The sequence below is a fragment of the Podarcis erhardii genome (assembly GCF_964252035.2).
Source record: "Podarcis erhardii genome assembly, chromosome: 3".
Lineage (NCBI taxonomy): Eukaryota > Metazoa > Chordata > Lepidosauria > Squamata > Lacertidae > Podarcis > Podarcis erhardii.
In genome coordinates, this window is record NC_138507.1 from 73,145,919 (window position 1) to 73,172,720 (window position 26,802).

General features: G+C 44.3%; 1 protein-coding gene and 1 long non-coding RNA gene across 3 annotated transcripts in view; one reads left to right on the plus strand and one right to left on the minus strand.

The window, feature by feature from the left end:
* TBXT (T-box transcription factor T) lies at positions 1 to 11,508 on the minus strand. 2 transcript variants are annotated; one of them, XM_081855193.1, is made up of 8 exons: positions 10,807 to 11,508; positions 8,510 to 8,774; positions 6,591 to 6,725; positions 4,109 to 4,170; positions 3,953 to 4,014; positions 2,412 to 2,588; positions 1,697 to 1,826; positions 1 to 736 (listed from the first exon to the last, which is right to left on the minus strand). In XM_081855193.1, the coding sequence occupies exons 1-8, from the start codon at positions 11,010 to 11,012 to the stop codon at positions 469 to 471; spliced, it is 1,305 nt and encodes a 434-aa protein (XP_081711319.1). In that variant the 5' UTR covers positions 11,013 to 11,508; the 3' UTR covers positions 1 to 468. The 2 variants fall into 2 exon arrangements, with proteins under 2 accessions (XP_081711319.1, XP_081711318.1); XM_081855192.1 differs by having other exon boundaries at positions 4 to 736; positions 1,697 to 1,829; positions 10,807 to 11,445.
* LOC309338208 overlaps positions 8,714 to 26,802 on the plus strand; it is a 22,241-nt gene continuing 4,152 nt past the window's right edge. The window contains exon 1 of the long non-coding RNA XR_014154808.1: positions 8,714 to 8,808. This is a non-coding gene — a long non-coding RNA (uncharacterized lncRNA). The remainder of the gene's footprint in view (positions 8,809 to 26,802) is intronic.

Here is a 26,802-nt window from a genome sequence, read left to right on the forward strand (position 1 = left end):
ATAGATAGATAGATAGATAGATAGATGATAGATAGATAGATAGATAGATAGATAGATAGATAGATAGATATAAACAGCCGAGAGGAAGTAAAAATATATATATAATCCATGACCAGCTCATTCCCATTTTGGTGCATTTTGCTTCTGGTGAAATTTGAAAACTGAAAAGGCCTATTTTGAAAAGGGAGAGCCCTTGTATCTCAGGGTTGGCAACATTTCTCGCCCTCATGACTGCAAAGAGGGAAAAAAGGGGTGGCAAACACTCCCAACATGGCCTGTGCTGCCAAACAAGTTTCATACCCGCTTTCGTAAGGTGTCTGTGCCACTATCATCACACTCTAATACTGAGATGAGCATAAAGCAATTACTGCTAGCATACTTTGTGCCTTTTCCTTCTGCCCTCCTGAAACGTTACTTCTGTGTTCCTGGTTTAGAGCAGCTAGAAAGTCCTTTGTCCAAAGGAAAGGCCTACATAGAAGGGGTTGTTACGGGAGTCCATGTAGAAGAAAGTCTAGCATGCACTGATGCATCGTATTGACTGTCGGCAACGTCTGTAGGGGTCCCACTGTCGTACAATGGAGATCCTGAGGAAGGGGTGGTGACAGAATGAGGGAGGGTGGGATAGTGGGCCGTGGAGCTTCGTAAAAACTGGGATCCTATCCCACTGGGCATCCCACCTGACTGTGACACAGGCGAGACGGTGCTGTTGCTGACAGACCACAGGTTGGGATACTGGCTGCAAGAGAAAGAAAGAAAGAGAGAGATTTCAGAATGCAAGCTTGACTTGGGGGCCCAGTACTGCCTCATGAACAGAATGTTGAACTTGGACTCTCTCCAGTCATGTGGGCATTGCATAGCCTTGGACAGTTTATTCTTCCAGCCTCCAAGCCCCAGCTGCAAAAGTGGGGATAGAAGATGTCACACTGGGTTCCAACATCAGATAATTATGAATCCCTTCCTCCAACTTGATGGTGTATAATTCCTTTATTATGCTACCAACACATTTGGGCATTCTGCAAAATGGAGAAATGTTTTTGAATTTGTTTGCTTGCACACAGTCCCTCTGGAATCCTGCTGGCAGCCACAGAACATAAAATACCTGACAGCTCTTAGAATGATATTTTCCCCATTTTTGGCAATTAGTATGCAGATTAGGTTCACAGCAGAATTTTAGGTTCTTCAACCGAATTGGGAAATCCTTCAAAGGGAAATAAAGTACCACCTCACCAGAGGTCCTTAAGACAAGTCCATAGGAAGGAGAAGTAGTTGCATCCCCCACTCCTTAAAAAACAACTAATTGTAACCCCTTTAGCTCCTTGCAAGTCAGGGGCAGGGAACATGTTCGGGCCAGTGGGCTGGATTCCAAATACCCCAACACACACAGGCCATTTTGACAGGTGGGTGAGACACCCACCTGTTAATCACCTGACATCACAATGATGTCAAGTGACTCAAAACAAAAAAACAAATCTTTTGTGGGCGCAACTTACGTCAAGTATGGGGCAAGTTGGCATGGTTTGGAAAAAATGGCCTAATGGCCCTAACTAGGATGTGTGCTGGGCTTTATTAGGCTTTCAGGCCAGAGATTTCCCACACCCAATATCAGTGTTACTTTCTCAGCAGTTTTCCTAATGAAAAAGTCACATTCCACATTATAGAAATTTGATGGCTTCCTTGCTCAGGGAATACAGCCTACCTGGAGCTGGTTGGTGGACCGGTACTGTGACTCATAGGCAGCATGCTTGTTGGGGGTGGGACACCTAAACTGGACCAGTTGTCATGGGATTGGAGCATAGAAAGGCAGGCTGAAGAACTATCACCATATGCTGCTGTAAAGGAAAGCATCTGTATGAGAACCGCAGCCCCTATTTTCAGTGCAAATATAAGCTCTAGAAATATTTATATTTATATCTGGCAGTGGGTGAGAGAGTCAAAGTGATTTGTTTTCCTCCTTTGGTTTTGTTTGTGGACTATAGATGGAATTTTGCACAGACAAGTGTTTTGATTCAAATACCTGGTTCAGCAGGTAGATGCCAAGGCAAGGACTTGACACTGGGCACAGACAGTCTCTAACTGAGTGCTGCTTCTTGCCAGCATTGGTGTACATCTGTGAAATAGGCATATACTAGACTCCCACAGAGAATGAACAATAAATGATATTAATAATAGGCTGTCAATGAGAAGTAAAACAAAAATCACTTGGCTCTCACACACACAAAGCATTAATAAGCAATAAGGCAGAGTGAAAAATAAATCAAATCACTGCCTGCTACTTCTTGACAACAGTCATCAAGTGCACTATGAACAGATTTTTGTCCATTCTGTATGTTCATGTTGATATTTGATCAGCCAGCTGATTTCCCACAACAGCAAACCACCAGAGGCCAATAATAATAAATAAATAAACTTACTTGGAGAATTGGTTCTATGAGTGTATGGATTCGGATAAGGGGCAGGGCGGTGATTCCTCAGGGATGAGTACCTTTCGCAACTGTGAGCAGGGGAGAGTGACAGAGGTGCTCCAAACTGTGGGTGAGGATTGGCAGGAGGACACAGAGTCCCTGTTCCAGGAATCAGCCAGCCACCTACTGCAAGAATAGGGGACATTTCACTAGACCAACACATAGCAGCAAGACCTGTCCAAAATGCAGTGAGGCCTTTGTGCACAACTGAGGTCCCGGAGCACCAAGTAACTAAATCCTTATATTTACAGAGGAGCTACAAAAACGGCATCCTTGTTATAAGCTCTTCTCCCTCCCCCAACATCCAGGCTGTATTTCAAACATCCAGGCTGTATTTCAATTATTGGTTTTAACTAGTTTCTTTTACGACTCTGTGTTTTATAATGTTGTAAGCTGCCCTGAATCCCAACTTGGGAGAAAGACAAATAAATAAATAAATAAAATAAATAAATAAATAAATTGCCTCACTTGTGATGTCATCAAACTGTGCATTCCACTTCCAGCAAGGGTAACATCACACTCAAATACCCAAAAACTTTACACTACTGCCAGCGTTCATAGATTTCAATGGGATTTCAGAGAGCCTCTTTCAGAATTTGTGAGATGCTTGGCCTAGTGTTTGCATTTTATTCATTTAGGGCAGCGAAATTGCATAGCTGTTCTTCTGTATTTCCAGCTCCATGGATTTCAGTTCCATGGATATAAATGCTTCCATGAGACACACAGAATGCTTTCTTCCCTACATCAAAGATTATAGATGCAGGCCTCTGCCATTAAAAGCAATGGAGAGTTTCAGTGACAACTTCAGTGGGATATGGACTGTTGCTAAGCATAGATTTACTTTTGGTCAAGGCATTATGAAATGTGCAAATTCTATCCTGGCTCAAGAAAGAAGTTGCCAGTGTAAGTTGGAATTTAATTAAGTTTTACTCAGAGCAGACCCACTGAAATTAATGAATGTGACTAAGTTAAGTCCATTAATTTCAGCGGGTCTACTCAGAGTAAAACTTAGTTGTGAATAAATACATCCCATATTATATTACTTAATTGTTCACAATCCCATTGTTCCCCAGTGTGTGCTTTGGGGAAACTGGGTGCAGATTCTTCTTCTCCCTCAATGTTCAAGAAGGAGCAGGGGCAAAAAAAAAGAAGAAAAAGGTTGAGCACTATTACACTAATGGATCTCACTATAAGAACTGTTAAAAATATACTATTGGTCTTTGTGATTAAATATACTGCACACAATTAGAAAAATGCAAAAGATATAGAAGATACAGAAGATATAGAAAAGATACAGAAGATATAGGCAAAAGAAACAAAAGTAGCTACAAAGTTTTGGAAAAGGGCACATTTACAAGTCAGCACTTTGACTTGTACTATATTTATTTAAAATATCCTTAGATACATAGCAAAAAAAGGTACCTGAGCAAAGGAGAACTGATTTTGGAGGCATACTATAAAATAATTTTCAGAAGAGAGCTTAGACATACATTGCGAATACCCTGACTGCTGACCATCTCCCACTTCATCCATCATGTCCTTGTGGTCACTTCTGCCAAAGAAATCATATTTTGTAGCCAAAAAGATTAAATTCTTTGCAGAAATATGATTCATAAATGCAACTGAAAGCAGACAACAAATCTCACCTTTCTTTTGCATCAAGAAAAGCTTTTGCAAAGGGATTGTACTTAATTTTTAAAGCTGTTATCTAAAAAAAAAAACAGAAACAAAAAGTCTCAAACTGACATTTTTACACATTTTTTTCATGAAGTAGTCACACAACATTTCTACCAACTCCCCAGGGTAGTTCACAATGGTTTCTAGTGGGGAAATGGCTCAGAATGGAATTAACAAAACAGCAACTAAACAGCTCACACACTGCAACAGCATGCTTTGAAATCCTTCTCTCCACCACAACCTCCCCCCACCCACTTTGCCTGATTTAAATGCCTGGTTTTATTATCCTGTTAAGGAAGTACATAAGAGGGGGGGGTTACACTAAAAACAGTTATAAAAAGTTTCAGGTTTCTAGGTAACACAACAGTGAAAAATACCTTGATCATGAATATCACGGTCACATTAAAAACAAAGTAGTTAACATCTTTTGAGATTAATTGAGCATACATAATATAACAGCAAAGAACTTGTATCACACCTTTACCAGTTGATATTCAAGGAAACACAAAAAGTTAAAATTTCATATGTGGGAAACTGCAAGTGTTGCTTGCAGAATTAACAGAAGACTGGTCAACAATTTGGTTTCAGGCTCCTTAATTGCTCATTATGTGTTTCACATAATGTAGTATTTGAAAACTTATCACTCACTGATATTTAACCATTGTGAAATCTATGTCCACCCCCCACCCCCACCCCCACCCCGCACACACTGTTTTGGAAATTATTTATGCTGAAAGGGGTGTTTAGAGGCAAATACACATTTCCATCTTTGGATATATATATATATAATTTTATATTCACCACTTGAGGGCATTTTATTAACTTGTTTATAAATTTTCCTAAATAAGCAAATACATTTGGTGGGCTTGCCTTCCAGCTTTTTGGGGAAGCAATACTCAAGAGTTACTGCTGATCATGCAGTTTGATTAGCTGTACTACTTTGGTATCAGTTACAGATAGGTACTTTGGTATCAGTTATGAAAATAACACTTTTCATAAAAAGTTGACCCAGAAACTGTAATGACAACAAATCCTGAATCTTCTCCTGAGTTTAATTGGATACTGAAAGCTAGAAATATAATAGTTCCATTAAACTTTAGCAACTGATTCAGACGCAACAGGCTAGACTGGTGGTTACTTATTACATTCTTAGAAAGAGGACACATATAAAGCAAGATTAACATTTATATAAACATACCCAGGCAACATTCTTTACCCTATTTTGGCAACTAAGCAATCACATTCTTTACATTCCTTTACACTACTCTAAATGAGAAACTGTGAGATTTTATGTTAGGGTATAGGTTAAAGTTATACAGCAACATAAAATAATATCACATATTAATCCATGGTGAAGCTACTCTTGATATTTCAATAGTTATTTTCTCACATTAAGTAATCAAGTTTGGGATTTTCCAATACTCTTTTCAGCTGACGGGGGGGATGCAACCAAACATTTTAAAATATGGATTTTTACATCATATCTCAATCTACAGCCTGTGAAAAGTTGTTTGGTGTTAACAGTACGCAATCTAGGTTCTCTTGAGTCAATCAATTTGCTTACAGGGAGTTTTTCAAAAGGAGAATGTTTGATCATGCTGTCACCTTGAAACTATTTTCTATATTAAATATCCTCAAAATCTTGCATGTATTGAAAATCTGTGAACGTTTTATTATATTTTAGCCTGATACATTGGCTCAGCACAACACATTAGATTTGATGAAGGTCTTAAACACATCTTATTTAAAAACAAATTCCACATAGTTCAGGCGTGGGGGATTGGAAAAAAGTCCAACATTTGATTAGAATTTTCTACAAAGAAGGCTGTGATGTGAAGGCATAAGGTTAGAAACTACAGCAATGTTGCTCTTCTTTTTCTGAATAAAAAAATAATTTTAACTAAACAAGCTCATTTGACATTCAACTGAAAATGCAGCAAAGGGGTTACTTTTTACTAGAAGTATGAAATAAACAAGTTATATAGAATTATTTGTCCAGACCCCCATGTTATAAAGTCAACCCTTCCTTAGAGTTGCAAGGGACTGTGTGGATCATCTAGTCCAATTCCCTGCAAGGCAGGAATATGCAGCTGTCCCTACTATGATTAAATATCTCTGGCTAATAGCTGCTCAAATCTTGTCTTCAAAACCTCTTTCCTTCAAACAAGGAAATACACAATACACAAATCTTACTCAGCTTAGTCTTCTTATACTTATAACATTTATTCCAATTTACCTACCTTCCAGACACTCCGCGGCTTTTTAATTGTCCAGTTCTTGGTGGAAATGAACAATTCTTACATCTCTTTCACTGCATCCTTTTAAATTCTTGTACACAATCAACATTTCCCACTACCACCTTAGCATCCCCTTCCTTAATGCCACAAATTTGTCCTTTGGCGCATCAAAGAAGGAAAATCCATGCATGGCTCGTCCTTGTTTTGTTCCTACCTCTTCGTTTTGGTAAGCTGTCACAGCTATAAACTGGGTCTCCGGGAAAGAATGACTGGTGATCATTCGCTGAGGGCCACCAACTCTCACTATATGAATCCTAGGCTCATACTTGTGCAAGGAGTTCAACATGATCTATCAATATAAGAAGAACAGTGGTCAGCACAGGCACAGCAGCAGAGAATGTTTGATATTACACTACTATATGGTGTGGGTTTTTCTTAAAGGATGATAAAGAGCAATTGACTAGCTTAAATATAAAAAAATGAGAGGGGGGCAGCCAAGGTTTGTATAGAGCTAAGTGATACCCAGCATAAACTTACTGAAATAAATAGATGTGACTAATTTAAGTATATTGATTTAAACAACCCTATGCAACCAAACTGTCTCAATCGCTACCCTTATTTAAAATAATGGCCCAGTTCAAATGATCATATCTCAGCTTAATAAGATGAGATATTAACCAATATTTTGCCTGTGCATACAGTCCATTCATGGGTTAAGCAATCAAACCAAGAAACCTCTAATTACGGTAATCAGTTTCCCATTTCATCAAAATTAGGGAACTATAGTTACCAGCTTTGGAGAAAGTAAATATCTTAATTAAGAATTAAGTTGGTTTAATATCCAGGATACAAAGTGAGAAATGACAGTAAAGACCCACATGAAACTATCAATGGAAATCTTAAGTTTTCCTGATGATTGGAGTCTAAAGTTTCCAAAATTTGTCAGTTGTCGAGCTAGCTCTCTATCCCACAATGTGCTACCACCTACTTTCTTAGTTAAACAGCACAAGCCTACTCTGGTGAACTCTGAAGCCCCCCTACATTCAATGAGTCTTACTGCCAGGTAAGCATGCATAGGGTTACAGTCTCAAGAGAGTTTTTTGAGGTTACATTTGTTAATCCTTCTTGTACTTGAAAGTCACATGAAGACTGGTTACTCTTATTCCAAAGTGGCAGACCAAAGACTAGAATGATCAGAGGCTAACTTTGCACTGGCTATCAACTAATTTCTGGGCTCAATTCAAAGTGCTAGTTTTGGCCTTTAAAACTTTCAAATTCCATAATTCCAATACTTCAAGGACCCCCTCTCTCCACATGAACAGACCTGCACCCTGCAATTGTCATCTGAACCCTTCTCTGTGTGCTTCTTCCACGGGAGGTCTGGAGGGCAGCAACACGAGACCGACCGGCTGCCCATGTTGCCATCTTCCACAAATTTCTCCAAAGGTCTGAATTGGGCTTACATAGGTGCATATGCATGGGGTCTCTTCAGACAAAGTTGTGGAAGTTGGAAGAGGGGACAGGCATGTCTCCACACTGTGGTCACTGAACACCTGAAACCAGCTAGCAATAAATGAACAAAAGGGGTAACAATGAGTAACACTGCAGCCTGGGAAGAGGGGTCAAACCACGACCCCTGATGTGAGGAATGTTACACTTACACAGTAGCCCCCCAGTTCTAGTCTATAAAATATAGACAGAGAGACACACACAGATCCTCTTTCTGGGAGCTGCCAATCTCTTCAGGAGGCTCAGAAAAACTGGTAGCCACTATTCTGTGAGGTAACTAGCATCTCCTACGCCAAATTCTGGAAACCTGCTCATATAGTGCCGAAGAAGGGGAGACGCTCCTCCAACCTCTCAGTACTGGACCTCTGCACATCACTGTGTCGCGAACTGGAAATGAGAATAAGGCTGCAGCCTTAAGCACGCTTAGTTGAGGGGAACTCCAAGCAAATCAGCAGCGTTCTGTCCGCAGGGTGGGGAAAACGTGCTTAGAAAGGGCGCGCGAAGGTTATTTCCCATTTCGGGAATGGGGCCTGTGCTATAGTGGCAGCGCTCTCGCTTTTGAAGCGGGCAACCCCAGGAGGGAAGGCCGCCCCACCGGCCTCCTCGCCGAGGGTTCTTCCTCACCTGTCCGCCTCCGTTGAGCTTATTGGTGAGTTTGACCTTGCTGAAGGAAACGGGCGCCTTCATCCAGTGCGCGCCGAAGTTGGGCGAGTCCGGGTGGATGTAGACGCAGCTGGGGGCCTGCGGCTCGGGCTTGCCGCCGGGCACCCACTCGCCGTTCACGTACTTCCAGCGGTGGTTGTCGGCGGCCACGAAGTCCAGCAGGAAGGAGTACATGGCGTTGGGGTCGAGCCCGGACACGCTCGCCTTCAGCACGGGGAACATCCGCCTGCAGCAGGGAAGGAGACGCGAGGAGAGGCCCGGTAAGGGGCGGCGGGCGCGCCCTCCGGCTAGGCCTCGGAGCCCAGGAGAGAGCGAGGAGCGGGGAAAGCCCGAGCCAAGGGAGCGCCCGGCTTCGCGGAGAGCAAGGCCTCCCTCGGGCTTCCTTTCACACAGGCTCTTCAGGCCTCAATCCTCACTCAAGCCAAATAGGTCTGATTTCACCCCAACAGGACTAGGCTGTTGGGCTGCCCTTCCTCCGCACGGCTGGAAGGAAGCCCCATGGAAGGAAGCCCCATTGGGGTTTACTTCCAAGTAAACGTGCAAGGGGTAAGGCTGGTCGACTTCCACTGGCTTCCACTAAAGCCGAGTGAAATCCACGGGACGGGGGTTTGCCATACAGGCTCGCCGTCCATTAGGGACCCCAAGCCGCCTTATTTTGAAAGGAAGCGCTGACGTCCGTCCGATTCCTGGCGAATAAACAGCTTTAGGGACGAGGTGCAAATGTCTTTAGGAAATTACCACGGAGGTGTAAGCAGCCCATTGCCCTCAAACTATATGGAAGCCAATTCTATTGAAACGACTTGCGATTTGCATTTTGTTCCTCATTGCCTAGGTCCTTTGATTTCACTGAAATTCAATTGCAAGTAATGTGCACGCTTGTAAACAAGAAACGGGTGAAGTTTTTGTTTATGTTATTTCTCCGATTTGGTTTTTAACGGGCTTACGGTGACATATAATGCTAGTCTTTAGGGTGCCGCAAGACCTTTTGTTGCTGTTGCTGTTGCTGTTGCTGCAAAGGACTAACAAAGGCTACGCCTCTGGAAAGGACTGCAAAGCGTTGGATCCAGACCTTAGTTCCCTGCTTCACATAATCATGACTAACTTTTCACAGTGGTTTCAGTGGCACCTAGTTCAGGTAGCTTAGTTAGAATCCAACCAAAGACTAAACAATAGCTGTTTGTAGGTTGATGGGAAATTCGCAGAATCAATAAACTGGAGGAGACAACATCACAGAGCAAATAGTCGGGGTGGAAGGCAGTCGTTTTTAAAGACTGTCATAAAGCACTAGGGCCCAAGTTCTGAAATCAGTATAACATCTTACAGACAATAAGATGTAATGTAGTGTTGCTTTTATGTCAAAATGTTTGGAGCAAGAGAAGACTCTTTTTAAAGGATTGTCTGGAACCAGTTGCTTAGGGTGGTATTTAACTAGGCTTTGCTCAGGGTAGACCCACTGAAATTAATAGACATAATTGAGACATGTTCATTAATTTCAGTGAGTCTACTCAGAATAAAACTTAGCCGAAAACCATCCTTAGTTTTGCCTAGAATTCTCTGCGGGTTGAGTAAGTTTCCATTCCAAACTTACCATGCAAAACCTCCTGGTTTTTCACCTGAGTTGTGGGGACCCTTTTCTGCCTTGCAGCAAACGCTCTGATGCAAATGGACGGAAGTTTGGCTCATCGCAAGGTGTATTTTGCAAAACGAGAGAGACGGCCGCCCAAAAGTGCGTGCAAAATTCACCTTGAAAGCGTGCCACTGCAATGATAAGTACCTACACCTAAGGAGGCTTTCCAAGAGCAGCCGCTACCTTAGAAACGAAGCTGAGCTGTCTAGGGCAAGTAATTGAAGAGTGAGGTGAATGAGAACCAAAGGCCCTGCCTGAAAAGCTCACCAGAACGGATTGCAAACTGAATTTGTATAGATCAACGGAGTAGTAGCGAGAAGGAACTATTAACGAAGCTTTAGAGGACACGGGAAAGGGCGATGGGAAAGGGAGAGGACATGTAGCAGAAGGGGAGGTGGCCAAGAGGAAGAGAAAGGCAGCCAGCAATGAGGTGTGCCCCACGGAAAACAACAACAGGAGGACACCGAGACGCGACAGGCATGTCCTCCATCCGTGAGGATTGAGATGAGCTACAGGAGGATTGGGAATAAATGCTATGAGTTTTTGCTCCTGTGGGGCAAGTCACTGGAAGCAGGGGGTGGATCTTGTCCACCTGAGACGGTCCACCTCCACCTGCCTGCCTTTCTCCTACCTTCCGTTCTTGGTGACGATCATCTCGTTGGTGAGCTCCTTGAAGCGCAGCCACAGCTCGCTCTCCTCCAGGGTGACGCGCAGCTCCCTCTCGGTGGGGTCGCCCTTCTCGCTGCCCGCCTGCAGCTCATTCTCCACGGCGCTTAGCAGGTGATCCACCCGGTACTGCAGGCTCTTGCCGGAGCTGTCCGTGCTCGGAGAGGTCATCCTTCCTTCCCGCCCTGCCCGAGAGCCTCCTTACTGAGCTAGCTCCTCCAGGGTATCGGGATGCCACGCTCTCCACCTTGGAGAACCTGTCCGGGGTGACCCCGCTCGAAGTTGCAAACGGGGAGGGGAGTATAGACGAAGTTGCAGGGGGAGGAGGGATCCGCAGGTTGGGTGCGGAGGGGTTAATTCCACTTGACCTCTGACAGGCGCTCCTCGAAACTGCTCAAGCGGGGAGCAATTACGTGGCCCCCTATAAGTAGCTTCCTGGTGACATCACAATGCCGACAGGGGGCTCACCTGATTGGAGGACAGTCTCTTTGATGTGTCCGGCCCGCCCACCTGATTGGCTCCCTGCGGTCATATCAGAACGTTGCCCGCGCGGGGGGGAAGCCTGTGATGTTAATTGCAGCCAGTGGGATTAAACGCGGTATTTTATGTAAATTTGCCCCCAAATGTTTGCACCTCTATCAAAGCCGCCGGTGGCTGGGGATGCTGCAGCCCCAGAGGAAATGGGCCATGTCAGCAAGAGCGCCATAACCAGGGAGCAGCGTCCCCTTCGCCTGCCTTGGCAGCACCACCCACCCATCGGCAGATGCGCCGGGACCCTCCAGCAAAGAACAAGACGGCTTGGGGTCGAATAGTTGCGGCCAGACGTTGCCCCCACATTCAGACTTCCCTTTTCAAACTCTCATCTCCAGTGGCTCGGTGTTAAAACCACATGTCTACCCATATCAATACGATTCGATTCAAAGAGCAAGTAAATGGAGCTGGGCGGGGGTGGAAATAACAAATGCCGTCCTCTATGGTCGGCAGAGTTTTCCTATTTCCATGACAATCCTATGCATGTTCACTCGAAATATGTCCCATTGTTTCTAACGGAGCTCACTCTCCGATATATGACAAGCAACCTTAGCTAGTCTACAGCTCAGGCCTTTCCTCAGTAGTAGGTGGGTGTTCTTCTGCCTCTTTATGCCACCCTCGACCAGCGACCTGCCTCACAGGTTTTGCTCTTGGGTTTCCTTTCCTCGCTCGTATATACGAAGAGGATTGGGCTGCAAGTTGAACGTGTTTGCTGCCACTATCTCTTAGGAGTCGCATGACTGGCTGGGGTGGGCATTGGGTTCCAGTCTGCTGGTGCCCCATGGAGTGTGTGTGTGTGTGTGTGAAGTAGATGCCCAGTCAGTTGCCTGACGTGCAGAGGAGTCAACTCCTAGGGACCGAGGTCCCTTTGCCCCATGGGCGTAGCCAAGGGGGCGGGGGCAGCTGCCCCCCTAAATCAAGTAAATCAATAAAAAGGTTCTGCCCCCCTATCATGAAGCCTGCCCCGCTTAACAGAAATCCTGGCTACGCCCATGCTTCGTCCTCCCCCCCCAAAAAAAAATTGAGCCCCCCCCTAGTTGGTGGGGATTGCCATTCAAATTGTTTGTGTGCGGCCGCATCTTGTGATTAATTATATGGGGAGGGGCTCACCTCCCCCCCCCCCCCAATATTTTAATCAAGTTGTTACCCCTGCTGCCATGTAAACTCAAGGAAGAGAAGAAGTGGACAATTTCCCACCCTTTCCTACCAATGATAGGTCGAATTATATGTTCTATTTTAACTCAGAAACAAAGTATCTGCGGCTAATTATGGTGACTTCCGCGGGCGATGGTTCTTTGAAAGCTCAGACACCGCTGGAGAGAAGAGAGACAGGGACCTGGCCGTATCCTCAAATTAATGGTGGTGGTAAAACGCAGGAGGTGGGACTGGGTCTGCTGCATCCCCGGGGGCAGAATTGTGTCTTGGGACTAACACTGGAGTAAACAGACCTGGCTGCAACCCGAGAGAGAGAGAGAGAGAGAGAGAGAATGAATTTTATGTTGTGAACCGCCTGAAATTTACGGATAAAAGGCGGTATACAAATTTAATTGTTGAGATGAAAGGGCCAGCGTGGCATCGTGGTTAGAATGTCGCATTGGGACCTGGGAGACCGGGGTTCGAGTCCCCTCCATGTCATGATGCTCCCTGGGTGACTTTGGACCAGTCACTGCCTCTCAGCCGAACCTACCCCACAGGGTTGTTGTGGGGATTAAAGGATTCATTGAGCAGGAGCAGCACCAGGTACAGCCTCTTGGAGGAAAATATGAATTAACTCCCCCCCCCACTACGCCTGCGCCTGAGGAAGTGCCATAGAAAGATCCGGCCGTGGCCCCCAGCGCAGCGCTTTGGCGGAGCAGGGCTCCCTACTTTAGGTCGGTGCGCGGCTCCCGTTTTGCGAGAGGCTCCTTGTTTTCCATGAGGCTCCCCGACCCATTTCCTGCCCATTGTGCCCTCCCGCTCCCGCCCCACCTTCCCCGCAGAGATTCCCACAGCAGAGCCATAAAACGTCTCCCTTCCTGGGAAGCCCCGACCGCCAAGGAGCCGTCGAGGTGCTCGCCCGCGCCGCAGTTCCTCTTTGTGCGCGCAGACGGCGGAAAAAACCCCGACGGCAAAGGGCAGCAAGAGCCCGTCGGAAAGGGGCCGTCTTGGTCGGAAGACGCAGCACGTAACGGCGCCGGGTTCCTTTTAGGCAGGCTGGACAGCAGATCGCAACTCTGCCAGGGGCAGCGCCACCGCATTTCTTAGACACCACCGTCCATCATTCACCGGTTATTCTAATACAATCTACATATGCCCAAAGCTTCAATGGGAAGCTTTGCGCATATGTAGATTGCATTAGATGATCGGTGTTCGCGTTACCCCAGGAACGCTCCTGGTCCTGAGCAGATAGGCAGGCAGATCCCTGCCTTGCCCCGAAGAGCTTCCAATCTTCCCATTAAGTATATACCGAGTCAAGCTTAGAAGTCTCTGGCCCTTCCATCAGTTTAACTCATTTGGGCGAAGGAAGAAAAGAATACTACCCAACAGGGTAGGGTGGGAGAGGTATTTTCCAATAATAATAATAATAATAATAATAATAATAATGGCCATATGGAGCAGGGGGATTGGATCGCATATGGAAATGTAATAAGATAAACTAGTTCCCCGTGGGCAGATTTTCCCTGACCAGCCCTTTTCCCGGTGTGGTGGTGAGAGCACCGGCTAGGAGACGGAGCTTCAAATCCCCATTTAGCAATACAGTATATTGCTGCATTGCAGGGGGTTAGACTAGATGATCCTTAGGGTCCCTTCCAACTTGTTTTTTTTTTCTTGCCAATTGCAGCTGCTTTATTTTTATTTTTATTTTTATAATATTTATTAATAGTTTTTTTAAAAAATTACAACATAATAAACAAAACATACAAAAAATATCACATTTCATAACATATTTTCTTATCCTTTTTGGACTTCCTCACATCTCCCGCTCCTACGTTCCAAAATATAAAAATTAATTCAGCAATTTATCACCTTATCCCCACCTTATCTAGTTTTCCAATGTTATATCTTGAATTTTAGATATATTCATTTAATTTTTTTAAACTTTTAGTTTAGCCTAATCATTATCTAAAAGTTGATTTTTTCCTAAATTTAACTTATCTTCATAGTTCACTTTATCTAATTCAATGGTGCCAAATTATTTGTAATCAAGCATCCTCCTTAACATTCATACAGTTTACAATATTTTTGCAAATAGTCCTTAAATTTCTTCCAATCTTCTTCCACCGTCTCCTCTCCCAGGTCTCGGATTCTGCCAGTCATCTCAGCCAGTTCCATATAGTCTATCAGTTGCATCTGCCATTCTTCCAGTGTGGGTAGATCTTGGGTTTTCCAGTGCTTAGCAACGAGTATCCTTGCTGCTGTTGTTGCATACATAAAAAATGTTCGATCATTTTTTAACACCCTCTGGCCAACAATGCCCAAAAGGAAGGCCTCTGGTTTCTTAGGGAAGGTATACTTAAATACCTTTTTCAGCTCATTGTATATCATTTCCCAGAAGGCCTTAACCCTAGGGCAGGTCCACCAGAGGTGAAAGAACGTTCCTTCACTTTCCCTGCATTTCCAACACTTATTATCAGACAAGTGGTATATTTTTGCAAGTTTGACTGGGGTCATGTACCATCTATATATCATTTTCATTACATTTTCTTTCAAAGCATTACATGCAGTGAAATTCAGCCCAGTAGTCCATAACTTTTCCCAGTCCTCAAACATAATATTATACCCAATGTCCTGTGCCCACTTTATCATAGCCGATTTAACCATTTCATCTTGTGTGTTCCATTTTAACAGCAAGTTATACATTCTTGAGAGTACCTTAGTCTTAGGCTCTAACAGTTCCGTTTCTAACTTCGATTTTTCCACCTGGAATCCTAACTTTTTATCAAGTTTAAAAACTTCTTTAATCTGAGCATAGTGTAACCTGGGTCCCTTCCAACTTGTATGATTCTGTGACTTTTATCTCCCCTCGAAACAAGAGCTGCGCAAAGAGCGTTCAGTGCGGCTGAGTCTCGAAGGTGGCTCAGCCTTCCGAGCGGGCTGCCGCCGTGTTCCGGGTGGACCAGCAGCAGCAGCAGCCGCCCCTTCGGCTTCTGCTGCTCCTGCGGGCAGAGGAGGGACGAGAGTCCTGGCGGAGAGGCGAGAGGACCGGCTTGTGGCGCGCCAGCGTCCCATAAAGGCCCCTTGTCCTTTTCTCCTCGAAAAACTCAGGGGAAAAGTCACGCAACTTCTAGGAACGTGGAGATCCTGAAACAACTCGGGTGAATCAATCCCATTCCGGCCATTTTCTCAGGTTCAGTAAAGCAATTTCAGTGGAAGCGGAGCTGCATAGTCCAGCTTAGTTAGCCAACCGATCTACAGAGCAGTTTAGGCTCGGTCCTTGCCGTTAAGACCGTAATTCGATGGATGCTTAATTCTCAGTACATCGGATTTGGATCACAAGCGCAACCCCAGGCGCTCCTGACACCATTACTTGGACTAGAGAGCCCCACTTGATGTCGGTGGAAAGCACAGACCCATCATGCCCAGGCTTACTGGGAAACAGTCCGAACTCAGTGGGACTCTGAGTTCTGCGGAGACAGGCGGAGGGTTGCTGGTTCTAGGGGCTGAAGGAATCCTCCTTTTTTTAAAAAAAAAACTCATTCCTTGAGTAGGATAGAACGCGCGCGCGTGTGTGTGTATGTGTGTGTGGTATATTAGTATAATAAATTAATACACTCGCATTATAGGGAGGAGGGGAGGCATTAATCTGTATATAAAGGTATATTAAAATCATCATCATCCCACCTTTTTTCCAGACAGGAACTCAAAGTCGCTTAAAGATAAAATAGAATAATATAAGAAATAAACATTTCACGTATACATATATAGATGTACACACATAGTATACACTCAGAGAGAGAGCACATTAACAGGCTATTGCTTATTGAGGTTTATTCAAAATACAGGTTAACTCAGAATTAAGTCCCACTGAGCTGAGTAGGATTTACTCGCTTGCAAGTGGGCTAAGGGCTGTCTTATGCTTTTTCAAATGGTTGCCTCTTCCTACAAACACGCGTCCATCTTGACCCAACACGCAACAGCGTACAGTAAACCTCCACTTACTGCAATTACGTTTGTTTCCAAACAAGTTTGCTTAGCATCTCAACCTAGCGACGAGAAAACGGACTGGCCGGTAAGCACGTGTAAATGCTATCCTCTTGCTGGGGGAAAAAAATCAATTTGGGGACACTGAGCTGAATTTATTCACAATCTATATAAAAATGTGGTATTAATAACTCTTAACCTATGAGAGATATTTGTATCGAACCAGCAATACCGATGAAACAGAAGGAAGGAAAAAACAACCAAGTCGCTTATAACACACACGCATCCCATACATAACTGTGATACGGAACACGCAAGCACACTTCTAGACACGGGATGTAGTTCCACAAGTTACAGCAAAATAAGTGAGAAAGAAATACAGTACGCTGAGAAAGTTATTAACTTGAATACAACGCCATTTCGAACTTCTAGACTTTCTGATGAGGAAGGCGCAAGTCAAGCATTCAGTCTAACGTGTGAGCGATCTAATTTGTATTGAGTTTATGCTGTAAACCGCACTTAGGTCTAGGGCGGTATACTAATTTAAATAAATAAATAAATAGCTTTGAAATGTTAAAAAATATATTGCATGGCTTGTTCAAAGTGGAGATCTGTTTGGGCACGATCTGGACAACACTACTCATTTGTAAATCTGTTGGCGTTCAGAGGGAAATGCTTAAACACTGGAGCAGCTTGCGTCGCACTTTTTGAGCAGAGAGATGCGCTCCGGGGCTTTTGAATTCTGAAGGATCGCGTGGCGGTGGCCGGACTCAGACCTCATTGAGCTTTCAAATCCCCCTCCATCTTCTCCCGTCCCCCGCCCTCCCCGCTCCTGTTTAATTCCCATCGCAAAGCGAGGCGGTGACGTTTTACTTTGCCACTAGTAAAGATCCCTTGCGGAATATTTGTTTTCTTAAGCGGAGCCGTCAATAGCTTTTCCCCAAAGAGCCCTTAGCCCCGTTCTGTAGACGGCGCGCACGGTGTTTGCGCGCGAGCGAATCTTGTTGAGGTTCAGCTGCTACTGCGCAATCCTGCGCCTGCCTATACTGTACAGGAGGAAGCCCGTTGGGTTCAGTGGAGCCTACTTCTAGGACGCGGGCTCCCACACGTCTACTCAGGAGTAAGCCCCGCTAAGTTCAAGGGGGCTTCCTCCTCTCAGGCCAGTGACATATAGGATTGCCACGTTCGTGGCTTTACGTGGGGCCATAGGAGCCAACTCTTAGGGGCCGAGGTCACTTCGCACCCCCTAAAATATTTGAGAGGTCTAGGCCCCCCAAAGTTGATGGGCATTGCCAAAGGGTGTGCGTGCACCGTGTCCTGTGGTCGATTAAGGGGAGCTTACCTGCTCGCCCCCATATTTTATTCTAGTTGGCACCCCTGCTGCACCTTTGCAGCTACTTGGTCACAGGAGCGAGACATTAAAGAATGACAGAATCAGAGCAGGGATCCGAGGGTCATCTAGTCTGACCCCCTGCAATGCAGGAATATTCAGCTGCCTCGGACGGGGATCGAACCCACGACCTTGGCATTGTCAGCAGCGCGCTCTAATCAGCTTAGCTGACCAGTCTGTTCCTGAAGAAGCCCCCGCCTCTCAGCCCCGCCCCGGCCTTTGTGCTGAGGCGCCCCTGGCCCTTCTCCTCCCCATCTTTTCCCCTGAGTGATCTTAATGGCACTTTGGTTCTCAGGGAAGAAAGGCAGCTCCCCACCTTCGCAGCCTTTTCAGCAGGAGCTGCCGTGCATGACCGTTTATAGCCAAAAACTTCCTCTAGCCCCACGGCTGTAAAGTCTCCCGATTTAGATCGCGGCTCTCCTTTCGTTACGCTAGGCGAGGGACGCGGTCTGCTCTCTCGCGCTCTCCAGCCCGGCTTGGTGCCGCTCTTCCTCCGGTACAGTACCTCCTCCTTCCCCGCTGACCAGGCTCTTTCGCTCCGAAGAATCAGATGCAGCCAGTGCGAAAGGTGCTTGGCGAGGTGTCGGCTCTTTAGGATGCGCAAAAACCCTTGATCATCCTCTGTCAGGTGAAAGCAAGTCCTCCCTGATGTCAACAGGTGTTTGTCCAGTGCAAGGATTTACAGTACCTGACTTGTCTATATGCCTGCGAATTTAATTAAATTTATTCTATCACATTTCTACGCCAACTTTCCCTCTAAAGGAGCTCAAGGTGCGATGTACAGGGTTCGCTTCCTCCCCATTTCATCCCCACAACAACCCTGTGAGGTAGGTCAGGCTGTGAAATGGTGACTGGCCCAAGGGAACCCATTGTGCTTTGTCTGCCAAGTGGTCCCGACACTCTGACCATTACATTGCACTGGCTCTCGTGGAAGGAGAGGGGCGTTTACTGCTCCATTCAGGTAATAGGCAAAAAGTGTCTGTTGCCTTTCCAAAGTCATGCTGAAACCAGTGGGACTTCTGAAATTAGCTATATAATTATCATTTTCAAATAAATAAATCTCATTTTTCATGAAGGAGTTTAGTGCAGGGTTGAGCAGACTTCATGGGTGGCCACAGAGGTGTGTGCATGTAAGGCCGGGCACTTGCCCCCTTCAGAATCCTAACTATATTTATTTATTTTAATGCATGCGTGCGCGCGCACACACACACACACACCGGCTGGTCAGGAAGAGATTTAGTGTGAGACCTGAGTGGCTGCCAAATTCAAACCCTCTGCACTTTTTTTTTGGCGGAGAGCCTTCCTGGGCCAGCAAGCAGTTTGGGTGAATGCTGCTTGTTCCAATCTAATGATGCTTCTGCAAATCTTACAAGCTTTGGAAATCCTAAAAATGCCATGATAATATCAGCAAAGGCATTGTGGTGCCTTTTTTGTGACCAGGTGAGCTGGACCCAGCTCTGCTTTTTGAGGGACAGGTAGCAGGGATGTGGCCCAGAATAGAAGCCAAGAGTAACCCAACAGAAGAGAAACCAAGAGTGCTGACAAGGTATGCCGGAAATGGGTAACAAACATCCTTTTACTGGGAGACAGAAAGTTAATGCTACTGCTTTGATGGGTTGAAAGTTAAAAGAAAGGCACAAGGATTTTCTATATAAGGTTGCTAGAGAAAGCAGAGAAGCAGAGCTGCTTGTATAGCTGAGGCTATCTGCAACTATTTCAAAAAGCAGAAGGCTGCTAGGGAGCCCCAGACACATACTGAAGATGCATTTGTGAAAGCTAACGCTTCCATGAGATTCTCTGTTTTAGCAGATGAAACAGCAGCTATTTCTGGCCTAGAACAGCTGTCTCCAGGTGTAAGATTTGTGGAAGAAATTGAAAGGAATGCACCTGTACATGCGGAATTCCTTGCTGTTAGGCACAGCCAATGAAATCTTATCTGCTTGTTCCAATTTTGGACTAAAGGTCAATAAGCTAGTTGAACAAGGATATGATGATTGTACAGCCATGGCAGCAAAAATGATGAGGTTCAAGCATACATCAGGGCAATATATCCTCAGGCATCCTTTGTCCTCTGCCTATTCCCTGGGACTGTAAATGATCTAAACAGTGAAAGTAATGTCGTGAACTGCTCTGAGAACTATTAGTATAGGGCAGTATACAAATTTAATTAATAATAATAATAATAATAATAATAATAATAATAGGATGTGCATAAAATACAGGACACTATGAAAGCCATCATAACTTTTCCCCCATGAGAGCATCCAAAGACAATATCTAATACCCAACATACCAAGGCTATGTGAAACATGGTGAACTACAAAGTCAGAAAGGTACACAAGTATTATCTCAGAACTCAAACTACAGTATTAGCAGGATCAAGCAACACCAAGACAAAAGAACTTTTGTATCAGTTGTGTGCTTCAAGGACATCAACTTTTATTGTCTATTTTGTGCTCATAAGCAAATATTCTTCAGTACTGGAGATGGTCGTTCAAGCTCTGAAATCTGTGAAAGTTAGATGTAATGGAAATAAAAGCATATGTATGAGACTTGCTGGGAGTTATAGAACAGCATAGGAACGTAATGAGGAGACCTACAGCACAATAACAGAGAAGTGGAAGAAAGTGGCTGTAGAACTTAAGACAAACAACACAACAGAAAAACTGCCAATCATCTCAGTCAGTCCACAGAGTTCTACCAATGGTCCATCTACATCATGGGTAGGCAAACTAAGGCCCAGGGGCCAGGCCCTAACCCTTCTAAATCCAGCCAGCAGACAATCCGGGAATCAGCGTGTTTTTACATGAGTAGAATGTGTCCTTTTATTTAAAATGCATCTCTGGGTTATTTGTGGGGCACAGGAATTTGTTCTCCCCCCCCCCAAAAAAAAATACATTCTGGCCCCCCACAAGGTCTGAGGGACAGTGGACCAGCCCCCTGCTGAAAATGTTTGCTGACCCCTGATCTACATTCTCTGCCTGGATATGCTTATTACCTCGCTGAAATGAGGTTGCAGGGATGAAAACCAAACTGCTTACAGTTTGCTAAAAAAAACAACCCAAAACCTTGCACAAAGACCACACCCATTTCCATGCATCCTTGTCTCTGCTATTCTGAAGCCGCTTTGCATGCACACCCTATGATGATGTATGTTACTGTATCTTTTAAGAGGAATAGACTCCTAAGAGTAAGCCTTTCAGTTAGTTTGTTGAGTTAGAGGTTAAATTCAGCTGATGGATGTTTGGTGTTTGCTTGTTATACACAATATCTCTTCTAAATTGCTACGTTGAATCTGTAACTTCATGTTGAGGGCAACACATGGTACCAGAAGTGAAATAAATTGTGTGAAAGTAGTATGTGATATTTGAGGGCTCCACATCCTTTATCTCTCTCACATGAGGCAGCTGAGGAATGGAACAAGGAGAAGTACCTCAAGATGGGAGAGGGGGAGTGGTGGGAAAACTTTGACTGAAGCAGGGACGGAGCTAATGAAGAGAGCACAATGACAGACCTGTGCTATAGGGTATAGAGACATGCCATCTGAGGACAATGCTTAATGCATCTACTAGAGTGGACTGCAGTCTACAAATCCAAATGCCATAATATGTCTAGTGTGTCACAAGACTCTTTGTTGTGTTAGCCAGACTTCCTCAACCATGGCCCTCCAGATGTTTTGAGACTACAGTTCCCATCATCACTGACCACTGGTCCAGCTCGCTAGGGATCATGGAAGTTGTAGGCCAAAAACATCTGGAGGGCCGAGGTGGAAGAAGCCTGTGTTAGGCTGTAGTAAGCCCCATCTATGCTAGTTCTATACACACATACCTTGAACACAGTGGGGCTTACTTCAGAGCAGAAAACCTATATTCCTGCATAGTCATGTAAACTGGTCTAAGTAAGTTGCCAGAAGTCACTGTGACTAAACAGGCTTGAATCCACAGATGAATTGTACTGAGCATGAGGATGTCACTGACATTAACTTTGAAAAGCTGCACATAGCAAAGGCTATTACATAGACACCTCAGACTCTAAACACTTGTCAAGGGGGAACAGCTCTATTAATTTCAGTGGAATTAGCTGTACTTTCACATCATAGCCTTGACCTGGATACTCCCCCACCATCGGGCTCTTGTGATCAGCCAGAAGTTCTGTAAGCTTTTCGGAATCTTTGCTTTTACAGTGGGATGGTCCACTTGTGTGTAACAGGAACTGCCTCCATCAGCACACAGCTAATCTACTTGTGACCAGAGTTTATATAACAGCTGATTCCCACAGCCATATTGTCATGCTGATAATTTGCGATGAACATTTGAGAGTGATACGATCATGTTTGCTTTCTTTTACCCTTGTCTCAGCTCAAGCCACATTTACTATGTAGTAAACGTAGGTTGAATTTTATTCCTCATGAAACATTCACATAACCACTTCACCATACAACCCAGATAAAGTATGACCACATCCTCACATTTCCACTTTGGTCCTATGAATTGGTTCCCTCACCTTACTTAGTGCCTGCTGTAGTATGATTCTTGTGGTACCTTGAAGACTAACATACATTATTATAGTGTCTTGCAAGGCAAGTTCAGAACCAATGATCTGAAATCAGATAGCGGCTTGTTTCTCTTCCCTGTAACTTTATGGTTCTGAGTTTCTTGGTCTAGACAAGGTAACCTTCCCTCTTCCATCAACCATGTCAAGGAACATGTCAAGGAACATGGTTGTCCTCTATTGTCCTTTTGGTGCATGTTGAAGACATTTCTCTTTCAACAAGTCTTCAAAGTGGAGACTTTTAGCCCAGCTGCTTTCTGTATTGGATTGGAAATCGATTTTATATGGGTGGTGTGTGTGTAGTTGAAAAACTTTTTTACATCCAAATGTTTTACCTGTTTTGATAATACGCAGTTGCTATTGTAAGTTTTTATTGCATTGTAAATTGCTTTGGGGTGTCTGATGGGAAGTGATACATAAATGAAATTGATGATGACGACAAAACAACAACAACAACAACAAGAACAACAAGGTAGTAAACAAGCTCAGTCAGAGATCTAAGGCGGAATAGTGGGGCTGACTGCTGAATGAAGATGCCTAGGACTGAGCTCCATGGGTGCACTCCACAAACCAGCATGAATTAAAGCCAACAAACTGCTGAATCTACCCAGTGTTAGATACTGATATTCAATTTCACTGAAGTGAATTGAATGGAACTGTTTTAAATCTAGGTACCTTGTTTATACTCCTGATTTGCGGCTTCAGCTGCTGGGCTCAGTAACATTTCTCTTCCATCCCCTGCCTCCCCTTTGATCAGGCAATTTTTATTTTTTGCAAACTCTCTTCTTGAAAAAATGAATTTTAGCAAACCTCTCTGGCTTTTTGTTTTTGTGCTTCTCTCTCAAGACTTTGTGCCCCTACAGTTTTGCAAAGCCTGTGAGAGGGAGGAGGGGCTCTGGGGGCGGAGGTTGCTGGCTCAGGAGGACCTCGGAATCCTCACCTTTTGGCTGTCTCAAGTACTTGTCTGCCTCAAAGCTTAATATGATGCAATTAATGAACAGCCATCCTCCGCCCTTCCTGCCTGTCTCAAGACAGATGTGCTGACAGGATGGCACCTTCTTTAAAGGAATTGTTTTATGGAAGGTGATGGGCACAAAGGCAGAAGGGGCGGCGAAGTGTTTTGGTGGGACTCCAGGTCCTTAAATGTTGTTATTTTCTACTGCAGAAGACTAGAAGCGTTTATGGAAATCAGAAATGGAAAATGGTCAGTCTATACCTGTAGGGGCCAATAATCAAGTTGTTCTTTAAGAACATAACATTATTTCATTATATCATTTATGAACTCCTTCCTATAAAGCATCCCAAGGCTTTTAAGATTGTTATCTGAACAAAATGCCAGCTGAAACCTGTAAGGCTAGCTATTGGGTATTCAATTAATAAACATGATTCTATCCCTTGGTGCCCTTCCATTATCTTTCCCGTGGAGATTCTGCTGCATTTTTTCACATCACATGCTGATGATAAATGTGCACAGTATAATCAAGTGCACACAACCTGTTGCTTTTGCACCAAGTTATATATTTCATTTTATACCATAAATGCACCAGCACCAAGTGACACCAGTGTGCTTTCACACAGTCAAAGGACTGGGGCATTATTGCATTCGTTTAGTCATTTCTAAAGGCCAAACTGGACATGATAGCAACATGGAACTGCTCCAGCCACATGAGAAGGAGGAAACTTTAAGGGCAAAAGGGACACATGGTGAAGAAATAGACTGTCCCTCCTGCTTCTCTCCTTGCAATCTTTCTCTGCAAGCTATAGGTGTGTGGTGGTGTGGGAATGTTAAGGAAGGTAGGAGAGGATTAATACATTCTACAAGTGGGGCAGCAATTTATGCACTCTGTACACCTAATGCCCATTTTGCTGTTAAAAACTTAAGCTATTCATTCCCACTTTTACATCATAGCAGCAGGTTCATGTTCACAGATATTGATCTCTATCACATCTTCTTGGGCCCTGAGGAGCTGGTGCTTCAAAGACTTGAGCAGGCACCCATTTCACTGTATACTCTGCAGCTTCAAGGAGGCTACTGATGGGCCTGCTTTGTTACTGCAGCAAATGTTTCAAGTGTTTTTATTAAGTGGTAGCAGACCATTTAAGAATCCCTGCCCTTGAACTCCCTCCTTGCTTTTCTCTTTGGTATTAGTTCTTCCAGTTACAGATTATTTGTGAAAATGCAAGGCGCATATTCCCTTCTGCAAGTCCTTGTTGCTGGGTGTGAACTACCTTAATCCTAACTCTGATCTATGTCACACATCACTTCTCACTTCCTTAATATCTGAACTGCAACCATTTACACTCCCCTCTGTTTTTTATTTTAGGACACAAGAAAAATCTGCTAAAGCTGCTGCAAGCCTCTAATCACTTTCCCCAAAGCATACCTATTGAATTTGACAGGTTTTGTATTCGTTATATATACTTAAGTACTATTATCCCAGTCCTAAATAGGATCTGACAACTTCAGTTAAACTTATTAGGATTGCAGCCCTCATATATTATACCCAGGGTCTTCTGTAGCCAGTTGCTGTACTACTAACTTCCCATTCATATCAAAGGTTCTGGATTAGCATGAGATGCCAAAGAGGAAATTGCCAATTGCTGAATTCTCTTACAATATGCTCAGAGTCTCTTGCCCAACTAAATAATTGTGCCATAACTATGTGGTACAGTCTGAAGAGTTTACTTGGATAACTAAGAAAACTCATTTATTTGTTTTTTGCTTATACCAGTCTCAATCCAGAACCACTGGAGTGCTGTCCTGATGGGATGCAGGAGAGCAGGAATAGTCTTTCTGCTGTGAATAATCCTATTCATGTGTGCTGGTTCTTTGTTTTTAATCAGGATAGAGGCACACTCCAGTGCTGGAGAAGGGGAGTGCACAGCTTTCAATAAAAACAATTATATAACAACAACAACAACAACAATTTATTTATACCACACCCATCTGGCTGGTTTTCCCCAGCCACTTTTGGAGTGCTCATCACAAGTTTATGTTTAGTGTCTCTTTCTTGTTCTGACTGTCATATAAGGTTCAGTGTTAGGTCACTTACTATTTGCTGTTGTAGGTTCTAATAATGCGATTAATGGAGGTTAAGAAGTAATAATGCATGGAGGTTGGAGGAAAGTGTTGGCCCTTTGTCTCCATGACTGGAAGTACCACATTGTTTCAAAGATGTGCTTCCTACATTGTTCTGCATCCAGATGTTGCCGGCCTACAGCTCTAACCATCCCTGAACATGGACCATGCTAGTTGGGACTGATGGGAGTTGTAGTCCACAAGGCCTAGAAGACACCATGTTCGCTATCCCCAGAGTAGACGATACTAGTGTAGATGGACCAGTGGTTTGACTCAGTGCAGGGCATCTTCACATGTCTGCCTTTTACACCACCTCTTTACTGCAACAAGCACCAGAAGTATCACAGCATAGCAGATTGCCATGTAAAAAGTGTGGCAGTTTAATCTGGGAAGGAAATCCTCTAACATTACTTGCTTGCCAGGAAATTTCCATGGTCCCCTGCCTCATCCAGAGGCAGCAAAAGTGAACTTGGCTTCTTGCTGTGGTGGGGGTGAGATGGGGGGTAGGTTTGCTGGTGAAGGAGCAGTTGGCAACCCAGAGAAGTAGGTGACGTGGAAAGAGGAGAGCCAGGGAGCAAAACAGAGAAAGTGAGACTGTAATTACAGGAAACAGCCAGGATGCTTTAAAGTACTTAACATACCCAGGGGGCAATATACTACCAAACCTTCACACATTTCTAGGACCTGGGGGTAGCTTCTTTCTGATGTGCCCTAGGGAAGGGTTTCTCCTTCAAAGACTATTTAGGGGTTAAGTAATATTCATAAAGGCCAGTTTGGGGGAGATTACCCCCACCCCCCACATGTTTCTGTGTGTCACCTTACTAATGCACAATAAAAATGTCGGCAACCAACTATTCAGTATAGAAGATTTAGGTGAACTTGCAGAGCATGTTGTAATGTGATAGCGAAAGGATATAGGGAGAGAAAAAAGCAGATGAAAAGAAGCCTGTTTGAAGGAAAGAAATGGAAATTAAAGAGTGTGTAAGAAATGAATAGGAGAAAAATGGGTGGGAAATTATATATGAAAGACTCTTGACGAACTTTAAACTTTCTATGGGACACAGGGAGTCTGTTTTTATTCACAGGTTGCTTGTGTTGGATCAGTGTATTTTGCTTTCCAAGAATCTACAGCATCTGGATTGCACTATCATGTGGGCATATATATGGCAGCTTCGAGGTGTTGGGATGTCTTTTATGGAACATGGAAGCAAAGGGACCATACAGAAGCAGGCAACCAGCACTATAACTTGGGCTAGACAGTGCAAGCATGTATTTTTTTAAAGAGCGCA

Excerpts from the sequence above, each read along its gene's own strand:
- TBXT (XM_081855192.1), bottom strand. The coding sequence starts at position 11,012 with ATGACCTCTCCGAGCACGGACAGCTCCGGCAAGAGCCTGCAGTACCGG. Across the intron at positions 4,171-6,590 it reads CAGCTTACCAAAACGAAGAG|ATAACAGCTTTAAAAATTAA; the intron begins GTAGGAACAAAA and ends TTTTTTTTTTAG. Across the intron at positions 737-1,696 it reads GGTCCACCAACCAGCTCCAG|CCAGTATCCCAACCTGTGGT; the intron begins GTAGGCTGTATT and ends TTTCTCTTGCAG.